Source organism: Austrofundulus limnaeus, unplaced genomic scaffold, assembly GCF_001266775.1.
Source record: "Austrofundulus limnaeus strain Quisiro unplaced genomic scaffold, Austrofundulus_limnaeus-1.0 Scaffold1218, whole genome shotgun sequence".
NCBI classification, from domain to species: Eukaryota; Metazoa; Chordata; class Actinopteri; order Cyprinodontiformes; family Rivulidae; genus Austrofundulus; species Austrofundulus limnaeus.
Genome location: NW_013953620.1, coordinates 2,028 through 23,678, shown reverse-complemented (window position 1 = coordinate 23,678; position 21,651 = coordinate 2,028). Strand labels below are relative to the sequence as shown.

Genomic DNA, 21,651 nt, shown 5'->3' with positions numbered 1-21,651 from the left:
CAGACTGACAGGAGCAGGAAATGGGCAAAACAAGGGCAGACAGGAGCAGGATCATAACAAAGTGACCTTGATTGATCAAATAAAATAAGAGTCAAATGGTAAAGATGGCAAAATCTCACACATCAACTCATAGAATGAGTAGCTATTGTAAAACATGTGTATTCTCAAAAGAGAAAAAAAATACTTCAGCTGAGAGCCCATTTTCTCCACGGCTGCGAAATGCCTGAGCTGTTACAAACTGTGTGATTACGCAAATTCTGCTGAAATCAACACAATTATTCACACGTAGAGGAGTTTCTGTGTTGGTGGGGAAACAAAGACGATGTGCAAAAGAAAAAAGGCCAGCCGTTGTTTGAAAAGACAAGCAGCCGTCTTTCCACAGATCACATATGACACTGACTTCATGTATGACAGAGAGCTTGTTGAGTCAGAAAAACCCAGTAAATAGGCTCATCAGACACATCAAACACAAACAGATTCAGTGAAAAATCAGCATATGGAGACTTCAGACCAAAGTAAAACGACAGATTTTGCTATAAAGATGCTTTCACTAAACTGTGCACACACAAAAAATGGGTTTGTGGAGTGAGTGTGAGCCAGCAGAGCAGAGCTTAACTTCATCAAGGCTGCTTCTGAAAATTCAATAAGTAATTTGGCTTGTTTTAGTCACTTGCTCTGCGACAAGCAGGTATGAAGAAAAAGGTAATGAAACAGCAGCCTATATGAAAACACACAAACACAGTTTATAGTACGGACAATCATCCACTCTGCTTTCCCATACTTTAATATATTAGAAAAGTTATAAACTTGGAAACGTTATAACCATCATGTTGGCCTCCAAAAAAATGTTCAGAAAGTCCAAACAAAAACCATCTGCAAAGCGACTCTTTCGTTTCTAACACAATACAAACCAGAGCTGACACAATTTAAAAATAAAAAAAACTAAAATGTGGTCAAACTATCTAAAGAGTATCACCTCTGCATGAGCAGCATAAAACAGTGTTGCTTTTCATTAACAAAAACTGTTGGTGTTATTGCCTCCTGGTCTCAGGAGCTGCTGCTCTCATTTCAGTCTGACAGGATTATTTCCCTCGGCAAGACGGCCTCACATTTCTTTGAAGATTCATAATTCTATATGGTCAAAACGAGAGTCACCAGAGGCTGCGATGCTGTTGACTCATATACAATGCTGCAATATGGATCATATGTGCGAGGCCAACATTAAAAAATGAAACGGTTTAAGAGGCAGCAGCAGGTTTTCTTCAGTGTTCAGATTTCCAGATTATCAATATCGATTTGTTTGGTCAAATAAAGAAAGCGCGGAGCAAAAATAAACAAATAAATAAAATAACTGAGCGATAAAGGGAATGCAGTGTATAATAACATTTCCCACTGATAGTTCCCTGTATGTCATTGGGAACGAGGGCGCTGTTGTTCTGTGGAGGTGGTCGATGTGTCTCCGTGACAAATTTGCACTTGCAGGAATTGATCAGCGCTCAGAGACTGTGGATGTGCAGAGTTGTGACCACAGAGTGCAGGTCTGATAGATGCTGTTTTCTTCACCACTTCTCCTCATCCATACCGCCACCCCAGCCCACCCCCTCCTCCTCTCCTTTCCAGCACAGCAGCAGGTTTGGCTCTGTTCCCAAGCAATCAGAACCATCCACATAACTACTCGTGGCAGACACACAAGCTGTCCGGAGCCCGCGAGCCCACAGCTGACAGCCACGGGCCTGGTGCTCTGCCTGGCTGACAGTCAAGGATTCAGAAGGCGCTGACTTTAGTATGGGTTTGGGAAAAAGAATTTTCCTATCAAAAGCAATGGAATTGAAGGTGAATTTAGCTGTTTTATTTACTCACAGTGGGCTTCAAGCACACTCCACCTGTTACTACGTTACTTGAGTGTGGATGCACTGTACAGTGCTTTGAAAAATAATTTATACTCCTTAAACTTTTCTGCTTTTTGTTACACAGAAACCAAAAGTATAAAACTTGTTGTTAATATACATTAAAAATACATTTACTTACAGTAAATATGCTCCTGGGTGCATTTTTTTGGTCCTAGGACTGTTTTTTTTAAGAAGTACATACCCAAAGTTGAGTTAAAAAAAAACTTTAAAAAGTGATTTTTGCATAATAGGATTCTATGTGACAGACTAACACAGTGTATAATTCTGAAAAGAAAAAAAATGATGCATGGTTTTCAAATTTTGTTTTTTAAACAAATCAAAATCTCAACAGTGCATAGAGCCGTTGTTACTCCAATACCACTTAACTACAATCTGGTGCAACTTATCGCCTTCACAAGTCACCTAATTGGTTCATAAGTAGCCTCATCAAACAGCATCATGAAGACAAAGGAACACACCAGACAGATCAGGAATCAAATGTGTTGAGACGTTTAAGGCAGGGATGGTTATAAAACAATAGCTTGAGCTTTGAACATCTCATAGAGCTCTGTTCAAGAGGACATGACAGCTATCCTACTAAAACATGACCGTTCACCTAAACAGGCAGGTCAGGCAAGGAGAAGAGCCGAGAAGACCATGATAACTCAGTAGTACCTGCAGAGATGTACTACTCAGGCGGGAGGAATTGTATTCTTCGTATCATATTCTTAAGAACTGTGCCCTGCAGTTGGCAGATATCTTTTGCTTTCTTTTTAATATGTCCCTCCAGACTTGTAAGGTCCCCAGCTTTGGAAGTACTCTGTTATTGTCCCAGTTCCAAAGATAAAAACTGCTCAGTCTCTGAATGACTTCAGGCCTGTTGTCCTCACTTCCCTTGTAATGAAGTCATTTGAAAAACTTTTTAGGGAAGTGCTTTTGTCTGAAGTTAAGAAACATTTGGACACACTTCAGTTTGCATATCGAGCATACAGAGGGGTGTAGGATGCAATAAATATGATTTTAAAACATTTGAGTTAGAAAAACTTTTGCAAGACTGCTTTTTGTTGATTTTTCATCTGCTTTTACTGTATTCAACCTCTCATTTTAGCAGAGAAACTCCAATGCTTTTATGGTCTAGATTAGGGGCTTATATGTTGGCTTGTGGACCTTTTTAACAGCGGGTCACTGGGGTTTTCTCTGGTGTCCTTCTGTCCTCTACGGGCTCCCCTCAAGGCTGCGTTCTTTCGCCTCTTTTATTTATTTTATATCCAAATGACCGTCGCAGCCAGTATCCACAGCGTCACATTTTAAAGTTTGCTGATGATTCTGTCATCCTGTCTCTTCTCAGCAGTGATGACCCTGACCATGGGCCAGTGGTCAGAGACTTCACTGAATGATGTCAATCTTCTTTTTTACAGTGAAACATTTCAAAAACTAAGGAGATGGTCATTGCTTTTAGAAAAGCCTCTTTGGTTGCCACTCCTGTGGTTATTAATATTGAAGCTGTTGAAGTCATTCACTAATATTCAGTAAATATCTGGGAACTGTTCTGGATGATAAACTGACTTTTGATGCTCACGTGAACTCACTTTGTAAGAAGGCCCATCAGAGAATGTATTTTTATCAGAAGCTCTGTGGTTTTAATGTCGATTCTACTTATATGAGAATGTTGTTTTTTTTTTCATGTTTTATTGAGTCTCTTTTAACTTTTTCTTTTATTTGTTAGTTTGGCATTTTGAGCTGTAAGAACAAGAGTAAACTCTTGGGAATTGTCAAGATGTGCAGCAGAGTTATACCTAGTTCAAGTTCAAGTTCAAACATACTGTACATTCACTGTACATAAAAAGAATAATCTAAAGAAGAAACCAGCAGGCTGCGTTGAATCTCATCATCACAGTCTCCCATCCTGAGCAAACGGTGGAGAGGAAAAACTCCCTGCTAATCAGGAAGAAACCTCCAGCAGAACCAGGCTCAGGACAGGAGACCATCTGCCTTGACCGGCTGGTTGAGGGACAGCAAAGAGACACAAGACAAACACAGAATAACTGGTCTGGGACTGGTCCAGGTGCACCTTCTTCTGGAAGAGACAAAGAAAAAACCTAAACCTACAGAACCTCACTGACCTACACAAGGTCAGGTCATTGAAAAAAGCCAGACTGATCCTGGCAGACCCTGATCACCTACTCTATGGTGAGTTCAGGCTGCTTCCATTGACCAAATGTAGGACTAATAGATTTAAAAACTCATTTATCCCAGCAGCAGTTCAGTTTATTAATGAAATTCTGTGATTTTTGTGTATTTGTGCATGAATGTTTTTGTTTTTGTTGTTTTTATGTCTACTGGCTGCACAACAAATTGCCCCTTGGGGATATTAAAGATTCTTGAAGTTGAAGTTGAAGTTGTCTATATGATGACCAGCATCTGGGCACTCCTCAAATCTGGCCTGTGTGCCCTTACTGAAAGAAAGTTGTAACAAGTTCTACTTTTTCAGTTTTCCACATTAGTGTTTCACTAAAGTACAACAAAAGAAAACTAACTCCAAAGCCATTATAAAATATTAAATAAAATATTTTGATTAAAGCAATTCAGTACTTTCACAAATATTACAGAAAATACTCAATAAATAAAATAATAACATGACTTTTTAATCCTTGTACTTGAACGTGTCTTCACTGTAGTATCTTTATTAGTGTTTTGCATACATGTTAATGCCTTCAGTATATTAATTTACCCAAAATAACAAGAAACCTGAAAAATAAAGACCACACTGTCTTTTATACAAATTCTGACCTTTGCGACTGTTTTTAATCTCACAGAAAGATGCAAAAGAAAAAAAACATTATTTCAATGAAAAACAAACAGAGGAGCAGCCACTGGACAGAAGTAATATTCAGGGGAGCAGCTTTCCCCGAGGGGCCGCAGATAAAATTAAATAGTGGACTGTCGTGTTGCGAGGGCCAGGTAGGAAAGGTCAGCATGTGACAAAAGTTGCTTGAGGGATTTCACTGACCACAACAGAAGGTCATGAAAGCAACAGAGGACCAGTGGCGCAGAAGAATGAAATCCTCGTTTCCGGGCTTCCTGCAGAATGGCTGACTTACAGAGAGTTACGGGACAAGGACGGGGAGTGAGTACACTTTGTTGCTAGTCAGCAAAATACTGGACTGCTATTGCACTGAACCGTCATGCTAACAATGTCATTGTGAGCATGGAGACTACAAATATAAGTATGGAGCTCAATTGGTGCCATAAATTTTGGAAAAAAAATTAAACAGAAAAAAAAAAGGCTCAAAACTAGTTGTCTAGTTTTGTTGTTTTTCCTTTTTTTTTCTTTTCTTTTTTCTAGTTTCAAACCTCTGGCAGCGTTTGACGTGGGGGCGGGGCTTTAAATTATGGGGGATGTGGAATCGTGACTGACAACTCAACACAGAAGCTGGACAAAATATTCCCAGCTGCTGCATTCAGGAACCGTAGGAACTGGAAATGTCTTTAAAACATTATTGATGTTTATTTACTTGTTTATTTATTCATTCATTTTATTCATTTATACATTAGAATAAGAAAAAAAATCTATACACAACAAAAAAAGCAAAACACAATTTATAAATGAAATGAAAGAAAAACTTGTAACATCTGCCCCATTTTTTTCCCCTCAAATACATTAAAATCATAATAAAACAAGCCTTCTACAAACTCAAACTTTAAAACAAAAACAGCATCAGGTCCAACACTTTATGTCGATACTTTGTATCTTTTTTCCCCAAGAAACTAGCTTTTATCATCTTTTTAAATACATACAGGAAATTGTTCTGGAAGTTTTATTATCATTATTAAGATTATTCCATAAACTTACGGTATTCCTTGAGTTACTGATATTAATTGATTAATTAGTATTCTGTGTGTATGTGAAAAATCCCATACAGTACTTCACTGACATAAGCTACTAATGTCAGTGAAATGTCAAACGTACCTTTATTCCTGATATTCCAATATGCATATTTAGTCAAATAAATAAAAGAAGCTTGGATGTCTTAATAAAAAGATAAACGTGATGAATAAAGTGTGAAACAAAAACCTCTACAGTTTCCATCCAAAGTTTCAATCAAAAAAACGTTTCATTCACCTCTTTGTTTGTGTAACATTAGGTTTGCAAACGCATGCTCTGGTAGAGAAGTAGAAATGTTTTAACATGCAGGTGGACTTCATCCAGATTGACACACACACGTAGGGTGAGACAGTTGGAGAGGACTGACTGAACACACGTCAAACTTGGCCAGAAGACTGAAAACAAAGCAGATGTTCGCTGCTCCTGCCAGCTGCCGAGGACAACTATAAAGAAGCTGCACATCAGTGTGTATTAGTGTTACAGACTCATCTCGGATGTGTCTGAATCAGCAAACATCTTCAGAACTTTCATCCAATAAGACGTTATTCAGTCAGATTACTGGCACGTTTTATGTCCAGGTTTATTACAGCATAGATTCTTTGCTGCAACAAAAGCTCTTTATTATGTCTGTCATTCCTAAGGAGTGAGATGAAGGCTTTAAGTTAGTTTAACAAAGCAAATGTTGTAGCTTGTGTCATTTCAACAGAATTGAACAACCGCTTCGAGTTGTTTTCCATTGAATTTCCAGAGAAAGTTGCATTATTTCTTACCAGTAGACATTAATGAAGCCTGCTGAGCACATTAGCCCATTAATAATATTACAGATTAGCCTGTAATGAACTGGCAAAATGAACAAAAGAGTGTTCTGACCCTGGTGAGACTGGTCTCTTATCTAACCTTTCCAGGTACAAACAGCCGACGACACAAGAGACACAGAGAGCTTTCTGAACAGCACATGTAATTTTTAGCAAACATTAAAATGGTTGTAACTATGTCAACAAGATCAACAGATCAATCAAAGTAAAACGCTGTACTTTAAATTGTGTATTTTTGACAGATTTTTGTACTCTTCAATATCTAAAAATAAATAGTGTGTGTTTGCCTGTGTAAATGGCTGCTAAAATTCGCATTTTACAAGAAAATTGAAGAAAGCATATTGAAGAACACTTCAGAACCAAACCTACAAGGCAAAATTTGTCTGGCCCAGTTCTGGCACACACAAGGTACTAACACTCGGCCCACATTTCGCAAAGAATGATGGCCCTCTGGTGACCCAAATGTGGTTTGCTGGTGGTGGCCCATGTGGGACAGCACCACAAAGACCAAACCACAGCTGGATCAGTTCTGGCATTGACCCATATAAAGCAACTACAACTGGTCCAGTTGTGGCATTGATAGATTTGGGCCACATAAAGCAACTACAACTGGTCCAGTCGTGTTATTGACAGATTTGGGCTACATAAAGCAACTACAACTGGTCCAGTTGTGTTATTTACAGGTTTGGGCCACATCAAGCAACTACAACTGGGTCAGTTGTGGCATTGACAAATTTGGGCCACATAAAGCAACTACAACTGGGCCAGTTGTGTTATTTACAGGTTTGGGCCACATAAAGCAACTACAACTGGGTCAGTTGTGGCATTGATAGATTTGGGCCACATAAAGCAACTACAACTGGTCCAGTTGTGTTATTGACAGATTTGGGCCACATAAAGCAACTACAACTGGGCCAGTTGTGTTATTTACAGGTTTGGGGCACATAAAGCAACTACAACTGGGTCAGTTGTGGCATTGAAAAATTCGGGCCACATAAAGTAAACCACAACTGGACCAGTTGTGGCATTGACAAATTTGGGCCACATAAAGCACCTACAACTGGTCCAGTTGTGTTATTGACAGATTTGGGCCACATAAAGCAACTACAACTGGTCCAGTCATGTTGTTGACAGATTTGGGCCACATAAAGCAACTACANTCCAGTCATGTTGTTGACAGATTTGGGCCACATAAAGCAACTACAACTGCTCCAGTTGTGTTATTGACAGATTTGGGCCACATAAAGCAACTACAGCTGGGTCAGTTGTGGCATTGACAGATTTGGACCACATAAAGCAACTACAGCTGAGCCAGTTGTGTTATTTACAGGTTTGGGCCACATAAAGCAACTACAACTGGGTCAGTTGTGGCATTGACAAATTTGGGCCACATAAAGCAATTACAACTGGGCCAGTTGTGTTATTTACAGATTTGGGCCACATAAAGCACCTACAACTGGTCCAGTTGTGTTATTAACAGATTTGGGCCACATTAAGTAAACCACAACTGGGCCAGATGTGGCATGCTATCTTAAAAACAGTGCCATCATTGCCAAACCTGGCTCACATCCAATGGACATGCCAGCAGTCAACCAGCAGTGCCAGCTTGACACCAGAACTGGCCCACACCTGTCTGCTATGTGTGTGCCTACATGGGTCTTAAAATAAAAAGTGAACATGTGACACAGCATTGTTTCGTCATCCACCTTCTTCTATATTTGTCCATAAATGTTCTCAGATCCTCATTGGTGCATCTCACCTTTCATGTTACAGCTCGGCCTCGTTACTAAGCTCCTCTGAGCTGATCTGTGTACACAACAGCAAACTAAACTGATGTGCTCATAAAAACCCAAATGGAGCAAAGATTTGAGGCCATTCATCTAGGCCAAGACAATAAATGCAGCTAGTTAAGACAAGACAAATTACCGAGTCATACTACGGCAGCAGAAATCAGGAGCTGACAAAGAAGAATGGTTTTCAGCGTTCTCCCTCGCTTCTTTTCTCACACTGACGAACATACACACACTGGATGTTCCCTCAGTAATGAATCAACTGTGCACAGTAAACTTATTGCAGGGAGAAGGTGAAAAGATAAAGTTTGAAGAGGAGGCTGTCAACAGAAGACATTTTCAGAATCATGAGTAATTGTGTTAAACATCAATTAAAACAGTTATCTGAGCGAGTGAGTATTTTAGCATCAATCAGTCTTAATCAACACAAAAACAGCTGTCATTTTTTCAGCTTTATTTTCGATGAGTTAAAGTTTGGTGTTGTGGCAGCTGAGACTCATCCCCAACACACACACTCTGAGCCTTCACGTCTTACAAAATGTCAAACATGAGGTCTAATCCCAAAATTCAACAACTACATTGTCCCTTTTCATCATAAAGTGGTCTCACTTTCAAACTCTGGCATGAAAGGCGGCAGGCGGTATGCATTCCTTCAAGAAATGCTGGGCATTTAATCATTAGTGTTTCTGCCAGCAGAATAAATGTTCTGTAGTCAGCAGTGTGCAGGTGTGTTTTCATGAATCTGCATGTTCATTCGGAAGGATGGGGGTCTGCAACGCCTCAATGAGTGCAGTGTCTCAGTGAAGAAAGGTCATTATTGTACAAATGGAGATGCATAAAGCAGCTAAACAGCAGCAAAGAAGAGACCGAGTAGCTGCAAAACAGATAAAGAAATCAAAGAGTGGAAAAGAAAAAGTTCTACATAAAAAAAACATGTTGTAATATTAAGAGATTTGATAAGAAATTTTACCATGTGTGGAAAAAAACTGATTTTTTTCCCCCTATTTTTACACATTTTTATTGCAAACTGACAGTGAGGGTGAAAAGGCGGTGCGTTCACTGTACTTACTCAGCATTAGCCATGATGATGAGTGATGGAGAAGGCAGCAGTGTGGTGGTGCCGTTCACGAGGTCTCCACTCACTTCTGCCCGTTTTAGAGCTGCAGTTGAACTCCCCACCTGAGAGCTGCAGCTTTCATGTCACAGCTGGAGAGAACACAGACGTCTGAGCTCATCCCAGTGTTACAAACACACTCATTTACAGGAATAGCACCAGGTCAGCAAAACTAATATCTCAGTAGTTTGCTGTAAATGCTCCCTGCAAAAAAAAAAAGCTAATTCTGTATACTGGATGTTTCAGAAGTGTCTAATCATTTCAGAGGTTCTCTAAGCTGTTTTTGCTAAACTTAACACCAATGTTTTTAGTTATCAATATGGGGCATAAGTTCCTTCATAGTTATGAGCTGTTTAAGAACTATTTTAACTTCATTTAAGGCTAATAAGAGCCAAAAATGCAAAAGGGATATTTTGATAACCTCTGATTTAAGATAGGATAGTGAAAATGTTAGTTTAAACTAGACATAGTGACTTTGGTTTTTAACAAAAAAATAAACAATAAACATTAGTTAAAATGTTAAAATTAGTTATAATAAGTTGTTGCTTAAACTTTAGAGTTAAAAAAGGAGAACACTTGCTAAAACTAACGGAAACAAAATGCTGTCTAAAAGTAGCAAAACACCAGCTAAAAGCTAAATGTGGCAAAACGCTAGCCAGAAGCTAAAAGTAATAAAATTGTAGCCAAAAGAAGAACCCAAAAAAGTAACTAATATCTAAAAGCTAAAACCAACTAAAGGCTATAAACTCAAAGGCAAAAAAGTAATAATAATAACATAAAAAACTATGATGAAAGTAACAAAAAATAGCTACAAGTATAGCAAAAGTCTGGCTAAAAGCTAAAAGTAAAAAAAGGCTAATTAAAAGCTAAACGCAGCATAAGAATACAAAAACAGAGCAAGCAAATTGAAGTTGATTTAAATTACAAGGAACTGAATGGATCTCTGTGTGTTTCTGTGGAGTTAGGTTAAATATTTATTTAAAAAGTAAAGGAAATCACAAAAACAAATGTCAAAACACCCATCTCATCTCCAGCATAAATATGACTAAAATGGCAAGAAAAAGTAAACCATGCTGGGTCAAATATAAAACTAACCCTGCTGAGCTAATTTAACCCAAACTGTGGTTCTGTAAAATAACTTTTTTTTTTTAAAAAAAGAGGTTAACTTTAAGTTTTGGTGCACTTCATCTGCTTCCAGCTCTCCAACATTTGTCAGTGTGCAGAGCTGGGTGTCAGACTTCCCACGCTCCTTCCAGTGTGTGTAATAATAGCTCCGGTGATAAACTGCACTGATTTCCTTAAAGCTGTTGGAGGCGTTGAAAGATGATGGCCGTGCACGAGATCCCCCCACCCACCCCCAACTCTTTGAGCCATAATTAATCATCCATAAGAAGCAAACAGACTCACCAGGGTGAGGTTTACATGGTGTCTCCCTGCAGATAGTAACGTCTCCCTCGGTGGTGATCAGGGGGAGGGAAGCAGCAGTAGCAGCAGTGGCAGCAGCAGTAGCAGCAGGCTCTCAGTGTGTGTGTAGGCTGCAGCAAGGATCCTGGCCACTTCTGCACTGGATGAGCTGCCTGCGCCGCGCGCCTTTTTAGTGCAAAAACACCAAACAGATGCCAGAAGCATCGTCACTCCCACATATTATTAGCGTCTTCCTCTTCTTTTACGTGCTGTACCACGGTGCTGGGTTTAAAGGCCCCTTCGTTTGCCTGAAAGTCTTATTAGAGCGGGATTTAAGGAGAAGAAGGAGGGGAGGAGGTAGGGGGGTTCAGGTCCAGATGCGGGTCCAGGTTGCGCTCGGCTCTCTGCCCCCCTCTTCTTCTTTCCAGCTGAGGGTTTCCCCCGGCGTGCACAGCGGGGTGGGGAAGGAGGTGGGAGGTGGGGGAAAGAGGAGCTGTCCAGGTGCTGAAGCCTCAGATCTCTCTCTCTCTCTCTCTCTCTCTCTCTCTCTCTCTCTCTCTCNTCTCTCTCTCTCTCTCTCTCTCTCTCTCTCTCTCTCTCTCTCTCTCTCTCTCCTTTTAACGAAGCCCCCCCAACCCCCAGGGCAGCAGGGAGGACGAAGACGCGGTGGATCTCATCCGGAGGAGACCAAAAGCCCGATGTGTCCGCGCCGAGCCCGCTCACTGGCAGCCAGGCAGCCGCGTGACATTTGCATCGCTCCGGTCACGACGAAGGCTGTAAAAAAATAATATATAAATAAATAAACGATAAGTAATGATAACACAAAAAGAGAAAAAAATCCTGGCCGTGAGGTGGATCTGTGCGTTTAAGAGGGAGGGAGTGGGAGCAGTCCGCGTTTTGAAGCCTTGAATGTGAAAACGGATGATTTTTAGGATCTTTACGCCTGGTTTGCTCGCTCCTCGCTCTGTGTGTCATGAGAGGCTTCGTTTTTTTTCCTGGTTTCCCAAAATAAAGATACTATGGGAATATAAACTGCCTGTACAGCAATTGGCCTATCCGTGTGTCATTCATGGGGATCAGCCAGTCGATGGTTAAAGCGCACATCAATCAATGTGGAGCTGCTGAACGTGGGCTGCTGCTGCTGCTGCTGCTGCTGCCGCTGCTGCTGCTGCTGCTGCTGCTGCCGCCGCCGCTGCTGCTGCTGCTGCTGCTGCTGCTGCTGCTGCTGCTGCTGCTGCTGCTGGGGAGCAGAGAATAAAGAGCAGCAGGGGTTTGAAGTCACTTATTGCAAAATCAAAAAATAAATAATGGAAAGAAAGCAAAGAAAAGGGGTGTCAGATGGTGCAGTTTAAAAGATTTAACTGCAAGTTTTTTTTTTTCAGATATATTGATTTGCCATTCTGAAATGCAGGTATGTATCCAATGTAAACAAACAAAAAAAAACTCTGCTGAGTGTACTGGATGCCCACTTGAGTCATGTGACTGGCACACCTTAGTCATCCTGTAGGGAAGCAAACACTATTTTTGTTCACTTTGGCTGTTTCAGGTAAACAAAAGGCACATGGTCAAAGCCTTTTAGTCACAAATTGAGCTTAAAAAATTTCAATGACATATTCATGATCAATTTAAATATAAATAAACAAATAAATAAATAAATAGATAAAAGTGCCAATTTCCTATTAATGAATCTTCTAATAACCAATTTTCATGACTTTGTAATGAGTAGCTTTAAATAAAGCCAATAACATGACAAGACATTAGTCTCTCAATATTCTTCATATCAAGTCATTTTTGCCACTATGTGACAACGCTGCACTAATTATGCTTGCATAAAAATTTATGGTAAGCCATTGTTGCATGTAATCTAAATGCATGGCAGGACATTTTTACATATAATCAAATGTATGTCCGGTTGTTATTCTAAAGGTTTGGCAAGCCTTTGTCGCATATAATCAAAATTTATGTCAGGCCTTTGTTTCATATATGTGGCCATTGTTAGCTAATCAATGGGTATGGCAAGGATTTTTTTTGCATTAATTGTGTAGTAGGATGCTGTTGCACGTAATTAATAAGATGGCATGCCATTGTTACAAATAATCAAAAGTATAGCAGGTCATTATTCCATATAATCCAAATGTATGGCAGGCTGTTGTTACATAAAATCCTAAAGTATGGCAGGCCATTGTATATAATTTTAAGATATATGGCAGGCTGTTACATATTATCAAAATGTATGGCAGGCTTTTGTTACATATAATCATACAAGTATGGCATGTGGTTGCATTATTTTGGAGGGGGGAGAGTACAGCATGCTGTTATAATTAATCAAAAAGTATGGCAAATCATTGCTGCACATAATTTACAAGTATGGTAGGCTGTTATTACATATAATTTAAAGCATATGACAGGCTGCTTTTACTGCCGAACAAGTAGCTCAACACTCTTACATAGCTATTCTTTTGTCCAACTAGATGGAGCTGGTTATACCAAGCCAGCTTTTTGTTTTACTGCTTGAAGCAACTTGTTGCCTCATTTCAATTTCTGTGTTTACAGTTTTATCTAGGAAATGTGACAAGTCAAAAAAACTCTTCAGGTCCAGTTTTGAAGGGAAAATTGTAGTTAGGAAGTGTGTGCAGCCTGCTTTCTGGGGGGAATTTGATACAAATCTTGAATGCAATCACAAAGTACAGTCACACAAAGCACCACTTTGCATCCAGTTTAAACTTTGATGTTTCTGTTATTTATAAGCTCCAAAACCTTTGAGGTTTTGCAATTGCTTTGGCAAAATCTCCTTGTTGTGTGGGATTTACTTTATTTTATTCCCAGTCGAGCCACACGTTTTGATCCATTTTGCCTGGGTGTTTCCAAAGCTACTGGAGGAAACGTTAACCTAAACTTTTCAAGGAAACAGAGTAATAGGTGAAGTAATAAAGGTGCTTTATAGTGCCGCTTAGGCATTGGCAACCTTGATAACATTAAAAAGCACATGACTGTGACTTATTGAGAAAACTGAAGCATAATCAATGGGATTTGGCACGAGTTAAACAATATAAATTACACTCTGAATACCATTTTAAAAATCTATACTGGCATTTTCATATTGCAGTAAATAAAAGTAAAATCTAAAAAAAAGTTAAAACTCCTTAACTCTCAAGAAAAGTAAATTATTGAACTTTATTTACTCATTCTTTCAACAATATGTGCTGTAAATTTACAGAAAAGCTCAATTTAACACTATTTATCAGTAATGTTCAACAAACATCAGTGACCCTAAATTACAAAGTCTATATGGGAAATTGCACCATTGTGTCATTTTTGACTTGGTCAGAAAAGAGAAAAAAGAAAAGAACAAAAACAAATGCAGAAATCAAGTGACACGACTGTCTGGAAAAAAAAATCTCCACATAAAGATTTAACTTTTTTTTCAGAGGCCAGAATTCTTTTAAAATATCAGCGGGTAAAAATCACAGCTTTCAGAAAATTTTTATCTAATGATTGAAAATAACTAAACAGTCATGCCTTAATAAGCATAATAAAACAAAAAAGACTCCATATTTAGCAGGTAATGACTCAAAAACACCATTATCCCCTCCTGTAGGTTTGTAACAATTCAAAAAGGCTGAATCCTGACAGGGGAAACTTTAGTAGGCCAAGATTTTATTGAGGTAAAAATAAATGTTTATGTCAATCAGCAGCCTATACGTCTTGTTTCTTTCAGGTTAAAGAGTTTTATATTAGGCTGCAGAAACTGAGAAAAAAAAGCATTGTAAAGCTCTGACTGAATGTTTCTGTGCTCAGCTGTATGTTGTAACAGAATACCTAAACTGCAGCTGAATGTTGGTAAGGTAAATGAAGAACAGAGCCAAACCTGCCTTATTTTACCCTGATTGAATGGATAAAAAAGTGCAATCAGAGGGAATGATCTGCCTTAAATGTCTGTGAAATTTGCAGAGTAAAATACAACTACTTACACAACAGAATTTGCTTTTTTAATGCGAACTGTGTGAAACTCACAAGTTTTAATATAAAGCTGTGTTCACACAGTCTCCATTCCACTCCCAGCAGAACTGCACTTCCTGCTTTGGAAGTGCAACTGAAGACAACATTATTATACGTCAGGTTGTTTCACTGTCGCTGCGGTACGGTCAGCCAAAATGGACCACGGACATGACGGTGGTGTACTCGTGCTGCAGGCTGTCCGAGTCCTCGTCACACAGTGTGTAGTCATCTTTAACGATGCGGTCGCAGCCTATCTCGCCGTTGCCGAACAGGCCGAAGAGCGGAGTGTTGGGGAACACCTTGTGAAAGGCGTCCGCCTCGACGTTGGTCTGGTTGCTGTAGTAGTTCTTCCCTCTGCCCACGCAGGCAAACATGAAGCCCAGCGTGTTTTTCTCAGGGATCTTCGCTGCCTTTAGCCGTCGTACCGTGTCTTCGGCCGCCTTCGCGTTGCTTACGTCTTGGTCCAAGAGCACGGAGGCTCCCTGCACTTTAGGGCCACTCAGAGCCAGGCCCATGGCACCACATACTCCCTGGCCACAGCTGCAGAGGGAGAGGTGGAAAAAATGAACCGAGTGCTACAATCAGAGTCGTCATATTTATAGCGCATCGCGTGAACTCACCAGTGTCTGGGAGGAGAGAAAGTATTTTCCACCAACCCTCCTGCAATCAGAGCCTTAGTCTTTGACAGCGGCTCAAGAATCTGATTGAGGAACCGCGCTCCTCCAGATCTGTACGCTTCATAGACAAACAGCAGCACCACACGCAGCTCTGGGTTCTCAACAAGGCCTAAAAACAAAGTGCAACTACAAGGTAGATAGGATTTGTATTTGTCTGTGAGGATTACTTGTATTGTTCAATGATTCAGCCATATTTACCGTATTTATTCGTGTATAATACGATCTCATACATAATACGACCCCCCTTTTGAGCTTAAAAAGCATTAAAAATTTTAATCCTGAAACTACCTCCAATTTCATACAGAAAGATTTTTCAGCCTTTGCAGTCTTTATACATATCAGTAAAATGATCATTGGACTGTTTATTTTATTTTAACAACATATGTACTAAAAGGTATTTTGACAACAAAGATATATCAGCTGTAGCAGCATCATATGAATTCTGACATTTTACACATAGTCCACCAGGAGGCGCCAACACAAAAGTCAGAGACTTCACATGAGATTTGGGCCATCTTCTGGGGGAAAAGCAGATTACTTCCTACTCGCGAACGCCCCCTCTGGTGGGGAAAGTTTTTTCAGGGATACAAACATTTTTTAAAACACCGGTAGATGCCAGCCATTACAGACGAACATGTTTGTTGTTGTTCCAGCAGTGGCCCGGTCACACGCTAATGTCATTAGTTTGTTATCATTACTGAACTGCAGGACTGCTTTTTTTCCCCTTTTTCCACATCATGTCGCCTGCTTGGATCTGTTATTATCTCACTCTGAAGCACGGAGGAGTGTCAGAGGTGAGCTCGTTTCAATTGCTTTTTACAACGCGGTCTCATTTCCGGACTCAATTTTGCCGATATTTCACATAAGTAAAAATATTTATCAGAGTATAATACTACACCCCAACTTTATGGATGATTTTATGGATTAAATTTTATGCATTATACTTGAATAAATACAGTAAATTTTTGTGTAGAAGTGTGGGGGAATACATATAAATCAACATTACAGCTACTAATGTTGCAAAAAAAAAGCTGTCGGAGTAATACACAATGCTAGTTTTCTTACACACACACACACATCTATTATTTGTTCGAGCTAATTTATTGAAATTGCTGGACACTGTGAAATATCAAACCTTACTATTTATGTATAAAATACGTTACAACTTGTTACCTAAACATAATCAGGAAATGTTTTATGAAAGGGAGGGTGGGTAAAACTTGAGGGGAAGTTTGGCTTTGAAAATATGTAGTACCCGAACAACTATGAAAAGATTTTGCATCACTGTAATTGGGGTTAAATTATGGAATTAACTAAATATAGAACTAAAACAATGTCCAGGCATAAACCAGTTTAAAAATAAATACAAAACTACTTTACTCACATTGCACAGAAGAGAAGGGATTTAACATTAATGAGGTTTTTTGTTCCTTTCTTTCTTCTGTATTAGGTTACTATTATCATTATTGATATTGGTGATTGTTATCTTAATGTCATTATAATCACTAGTTATTTTCTTTTTTTTCCCTCAGTGGTCATTTACGATCGTCATCAGCATTATTATTATTATTATTATTATTAATATGAAATCATATATTTTCTATTTTTCCTATGTTATAAGAGTGAGTTTGTAATCATTTTGTCTGTGTTGTAATTTGTTTGTTGGCACAGTATGTTGAACAGGCAAGAATACCATAACATGGTTTCAACTGCACATTTGTAATTCAGTGCATCTGTAAGTAAAACACATTAAATTGAGATAAGGGGTACGATTAAATAAGTGCTCACTTCTTCCTGCTCCCTTTCAAACAGAAAAGTAGTGGTATTTGGGTTCTTAGTTATGTATACATTTGTTTTTTATTTATTTGTTCTACTGATCGCTTGTTTTTTTTATTTTTTAATCTGTTTGAAACATATTTTTCAAATAAATTAATTAAATAAATAAATAATTATTCAGTAACTTGTGAGCCTCTACTCACCTGCCTCTCTCAGTTCCGTCAAGGAGATGGTTTTCTTACAGAAGTGAAAAGGCTTGATGTTAACCCCCTCGATGCTGGGGAACATAAGTGTGAAGCCTGCCTCCCCCTCCTGGTGCTCCTGAGGTGGGTTGGACCAACTGCCGGTCGGCGTCACTGGGGCAGAGAGTGAATCACAAAGCTCCATAAAACTACAACTTGTTCTGTATGCTGACCCCCAGACCCTTCATCTGTTACAGGAGCTTTCATTCACATCAAACGTTAAGAAGTTTTAATGTGAACTATTACAGCTTTTACAGCCTCTGCTTCAGTCTCCGAGTCACCATCTAGTGGTCATGAGAGGAACTGCAACTCAAGTTAAATGATTCATTTAAAAAACTGTGCTCTGAGAACTCTGAAAAACAGCCCCACTATAACTAATATCATCAAGAGAAAAATGAGTTTCATTAAAAAAAAGAAAAGTCAACCATGTGACTTCACTGGGATGGATTAACGACACAATCACAGCCACTCGCAGATCAGGAGATGTTACTATGTAAATCAGAGAGCATCAGGCTGAACTGCCATTATTAAACAACAACTCATTGCTTTCGGCTACATTTTTATTAGACTGAAAATTTTAGGGTTTCATTTATTTCTGAGCCAAATTGCTTATGTACAACCGAATTAAGACAATAAAATACAGATTCATTCAGGATCTGGTAAATGTGGCTAATTACTGTCATCTATTCTCATGTTGTCAGTGTCTTTCAGATTACAAGGTTATGCTAATCTGTTAAAAAACATTTTAATTTTAACAAATAGACAACTGCGTGGACACCTTTTTGTGCGAGTCTCTGTAATTTGCAACAAGAAGCAAGAACTTTGTGTCATTGTAAAAGACAAATAAAATATGAACTCATTGTTTTCAAATTAGGCACTGCTTCATTTGTTTAAATTGTCCCACTTCAAATCGGGTCAAAGATCTAATTTGCTCGTGCATGTCGACAGAAACAAAATCCCTGGTGGCAATATAACTAAATGTGTCATAAACGGAGAATGCAGCCATTAAAGATGACAGAATAAGGAAAAAAAGAGCGAGTTAAGTCATCAATTTGAAGGAAAAAGAATGTGGCTGACGAAGAATGGCTTCTCCAGAGGGCTGTAATTATAAGGAGAAATGGGAAGCACGGCACCAGGCGCACGAGGCAATTTGTCAAAGAGATGCTGAGATGTGAGCCACCAGAGGTACTTTCCAAGTAGGCAGCAGCTGAGGGGAATATTGTGTAGTCCTCTCTGCTGAGGAATGAACCATTTATCTTAAAGAACTTATTTTAAAAAGGTCAATTTCATTTTTAGATGGACTACAAATGAAAAAACTTAAGACTATTTAATGGTACCATTAGAAGCTTGAAGTAAAATATTCGTGCAGGTTTTGAACAGATGCTAAAGCATCGGAGCTCATATTTATTTAGCAAAAATGTTTGTGGAACATAAATACTTTGTGTTGATTTATAGGCAACAATGCATTATGTTTATTTTGAGACTCAAATGTATCTGGTTTTCCTTAAAATCCCTTAAAGACAGCAGAAAAACTTACAGACGATGCCTGGGGTTGTGATCCCAATGAGGTCGCAGCCTTTGGGGAAAAGTTGGTTCAACTCTTGCACTGAATGTGAACTCTGACGGCGCTTTTTAGCTTCAGTGTTCGGGGAGTGGGGGGAGAAGAAGAAAATAAACTATTAATTAGACGTTAATTAGTGTTTAAAAGTCCAAATGTTTGAATCATGCAGTAAACAATAAGGAGACATTGACTTACTGTGCATGACAATGTACACATCTCCCAGTAAAACTGCTACACACGTGTTTTAATTGTGCATGCTGTCATGATCTAAACCTTCCTGAGCCTCAGTTAACTTAAACAAAAACTGCCCTGCAGCTGAAAGCACATGAAGGAGGACACCCCCTCTCTACAAATTAGAAAACAAAAGCAATTTAACTTGTCATTTTGGTTTAATTAATTCTTTTAAACAAACCCAAGTTAAAAAATTAGTTCGTTAAATTGTAACATGATTAAGTTGTTGTATACAGCTAATTAAACACAGCGATTAAAGCAGGGGTCTGCAACCTGCGGCTCTGGGGCCACATGTGGCTCTTTGAACATTTGACCAAACATAACAGATATTTTTTGTTTGTTTTATTTTTTATTCTCACAACATTAATAAACTTTATGCAAATATGTGATCAATACTACCAATATAAAAAGTAAAACATGTTAGCTCATGCTAGCCTGTTGTTTACCTAAATCGGGGGTGCCCAAACATTTTCTCCGAGGGGGCCAAAATGAAAATCTATCGGGGGCTGCGGGCCAAATGCAGTTATATAATACATGAAATACAAATACTTTTTAAAGTAAAGTCCTTTATTTTTAATGATTAAGCTGTGCAGTGGCCCTCTTTTGTTTTAGTCTGTGCACTTGGAGAAAGTTTGCTATGCGCTCAAGTAGCAAAGGCTCATGGGACATTTCATAAATTGATTAAATATGAGTTTTTGTGGCCTTATAAAGTGTGAAAATCTACATGTGGTTAAATCTGATCGAAATATTTCTTGTTGTTGTTTCATGTTTCTTGTTTATTCCTAATAAATCAAAGATGTCAGCACCATGACTGAAAACTACCTTCACTACAGCCCTTTTGTATAGTCATTTGACCAATGAAAATACTGTGTTTCTACATAGGGTAACAGGTTACAACCTTGTAACTTTGGCAACTGTTGGTGGGCCAAATCAAATGGCTTGGTGGGCCAAATTTGGCCCGCGGGCCCCACTTTGGGCTCCTCTGACCTAAATAATCCCTAAATAATCCAACTTTCTTTCCATGATTTTTCTCTCAAATCCATCTGGGTTATCTTAAAACACCTTTAGGACTACATAATAATAAGAATTAGGGGGGGAAATGTCTAATTCAGCTGTATTAGTTTTTATGAAATTCTGTATAAACTATAGTCAGCATTTTTCATGTCACATGTTTTTTTTTCTTTAGTCCTGAAGTGTAAAAAATAATTAATAAAATTCACAATATATTTTTTAGGTTTATGTTACCTCCACTGGCCATAAAGGTTCACAAATAAGTCTTGAAAAAGGCCCACGAACCACCAGTTGATAATCACAGCTGTAGCTTATTTTGCGTCTCTGGACAGATTTTATTAGTGAGCCGAGGAGCAGAAATGGCTCTTTTGATTGTAAAGGTTGCAGATCCCTGGATTAAAGGGACTTCCTTGGACTCATTTTGTCTGTTAAACAGAGTAAATTACAAACCTTTGTTCTGTGCAAAGCAAAAGTCTTGTCCATTGAAGGTCTCACTGTCTACCATCATTAGAACTGTTTTAGGCACGAGGAAGACTTTCTGAAAACAATCAGAAGCAAATTGAACCTGTTAAAATGTTCAATGAGAGTTTATTTATTTAGGAACAGTACACAACAATATTGCATGCTAAATAATGTTGTCTTGTAAGTAGGCTTAAGCCCCTTTTCCACTACTGCCTCTACAGCACGGTTCAGCTTAGCTCTGCACAGTACAAATCAGTTTCCATTATCCAAGATTCGTGGAACCGGCCCCATTTTCAGGACCAACTCCATCGAGGTTCTAACTGTAGTCAGTTTAGGCTTATAAACAAACTAAACCACCTATGCAAAATATAACATTAATAAAGCAATGAAACAAGACACAATGACATAATACAGAAATACTGTAGATGAGAAGAAGAGTAAACATATCAACCAGTTATGAATTTCACATTTTTGTTCGTCGGAGCCATTGGGCCTCATGCAAGAACATGTTCGTATTCTTATCCTAAATTTCTCTTTTGTTCGTACGAAGGATTCATACGAACATGTCACGTCAGATTCAACAAACTCTTCTATCTTCAGGAAAAGTGTGTAAATGAGCTGTGTAAATTCCACCTGTTCTATCCAGCTGCTCGTGCACGCGAGAGGAGATTAGCATAATTACCACCCCAAAAACACCATATAAGGCTATGTTTCCTGCTCAAGGAAGTGTCCATTCATGAAAAATGACAGCGAAAACTAAAAAGAAAAACTTTACGAGTTCAGAGATTGAAGTC

The 21,651-nt window shown here is 38.8% G+C and overlaps 2 protein-coding genes across 2 annotated transcripts in view; both read right to left on the bottom strand.

Annotated features, from left to right (window-relative positions):
* LOC106534601 (transmembrane protein C15orf27) overlaps window positions 1–12,061 on the bottom strand; it is a 51,257-nt gene extending 39,196 nt beyond the window's left edge. The window contains exons 1-2 of the mRNA XM_014031292.1: window positions 10,902–12,061; window positions 9,450–9,586 (exon numbers count right to left, since the gene is read on the bottom strand). Coding sequence (XP_013886746.1) covers window positions 9,450–9,463 — 14 coding nt within the window. The 5' untranslated portion in view covers window positions 9,464–9,586; window positions 10,902–12,061. The remainder of the gene's footprint in view (window positions 1–9,449; window positions 9,587–10,901) is intronic.
* A 1,992-nt stretch (window positions 12,062–14,053) lies between these two features.
* fbxo22 (F-box protein 22) overlaps window positions 14,054–21,651 on the bottom strand; it is an 8,623-nt gene continuing 1,025 nt past the window's right edge. The window contains exons 3-7 of the mRNA XM_014031291.1: window positions 20,846–20,933; window positions 19,130–19,228; window positions 17,554–17,706; window positions 15,518–15,683; window positions 14,054–15,437 (exon numbers count right to left, since the gene is read on the bottom strand). Of these exons, the coding sequence (XP_013886745.1) occupies window positions 15,044–15,437; window positions 15,518–15,683; window positions 17,554–17,706; window positions 19,130–19,228; window positions 20,846–20,933 (900 nt within the window). The 3' untranslated portion in view covers window positions 14,054–15,043. The remainder of the gene's footprint in view (window positions 15,438–15,517; window positions 15,684–17,553; window positions 17,707–19,129; window positions 19,229–20,845; window positions 20,934–21,651) is intronic.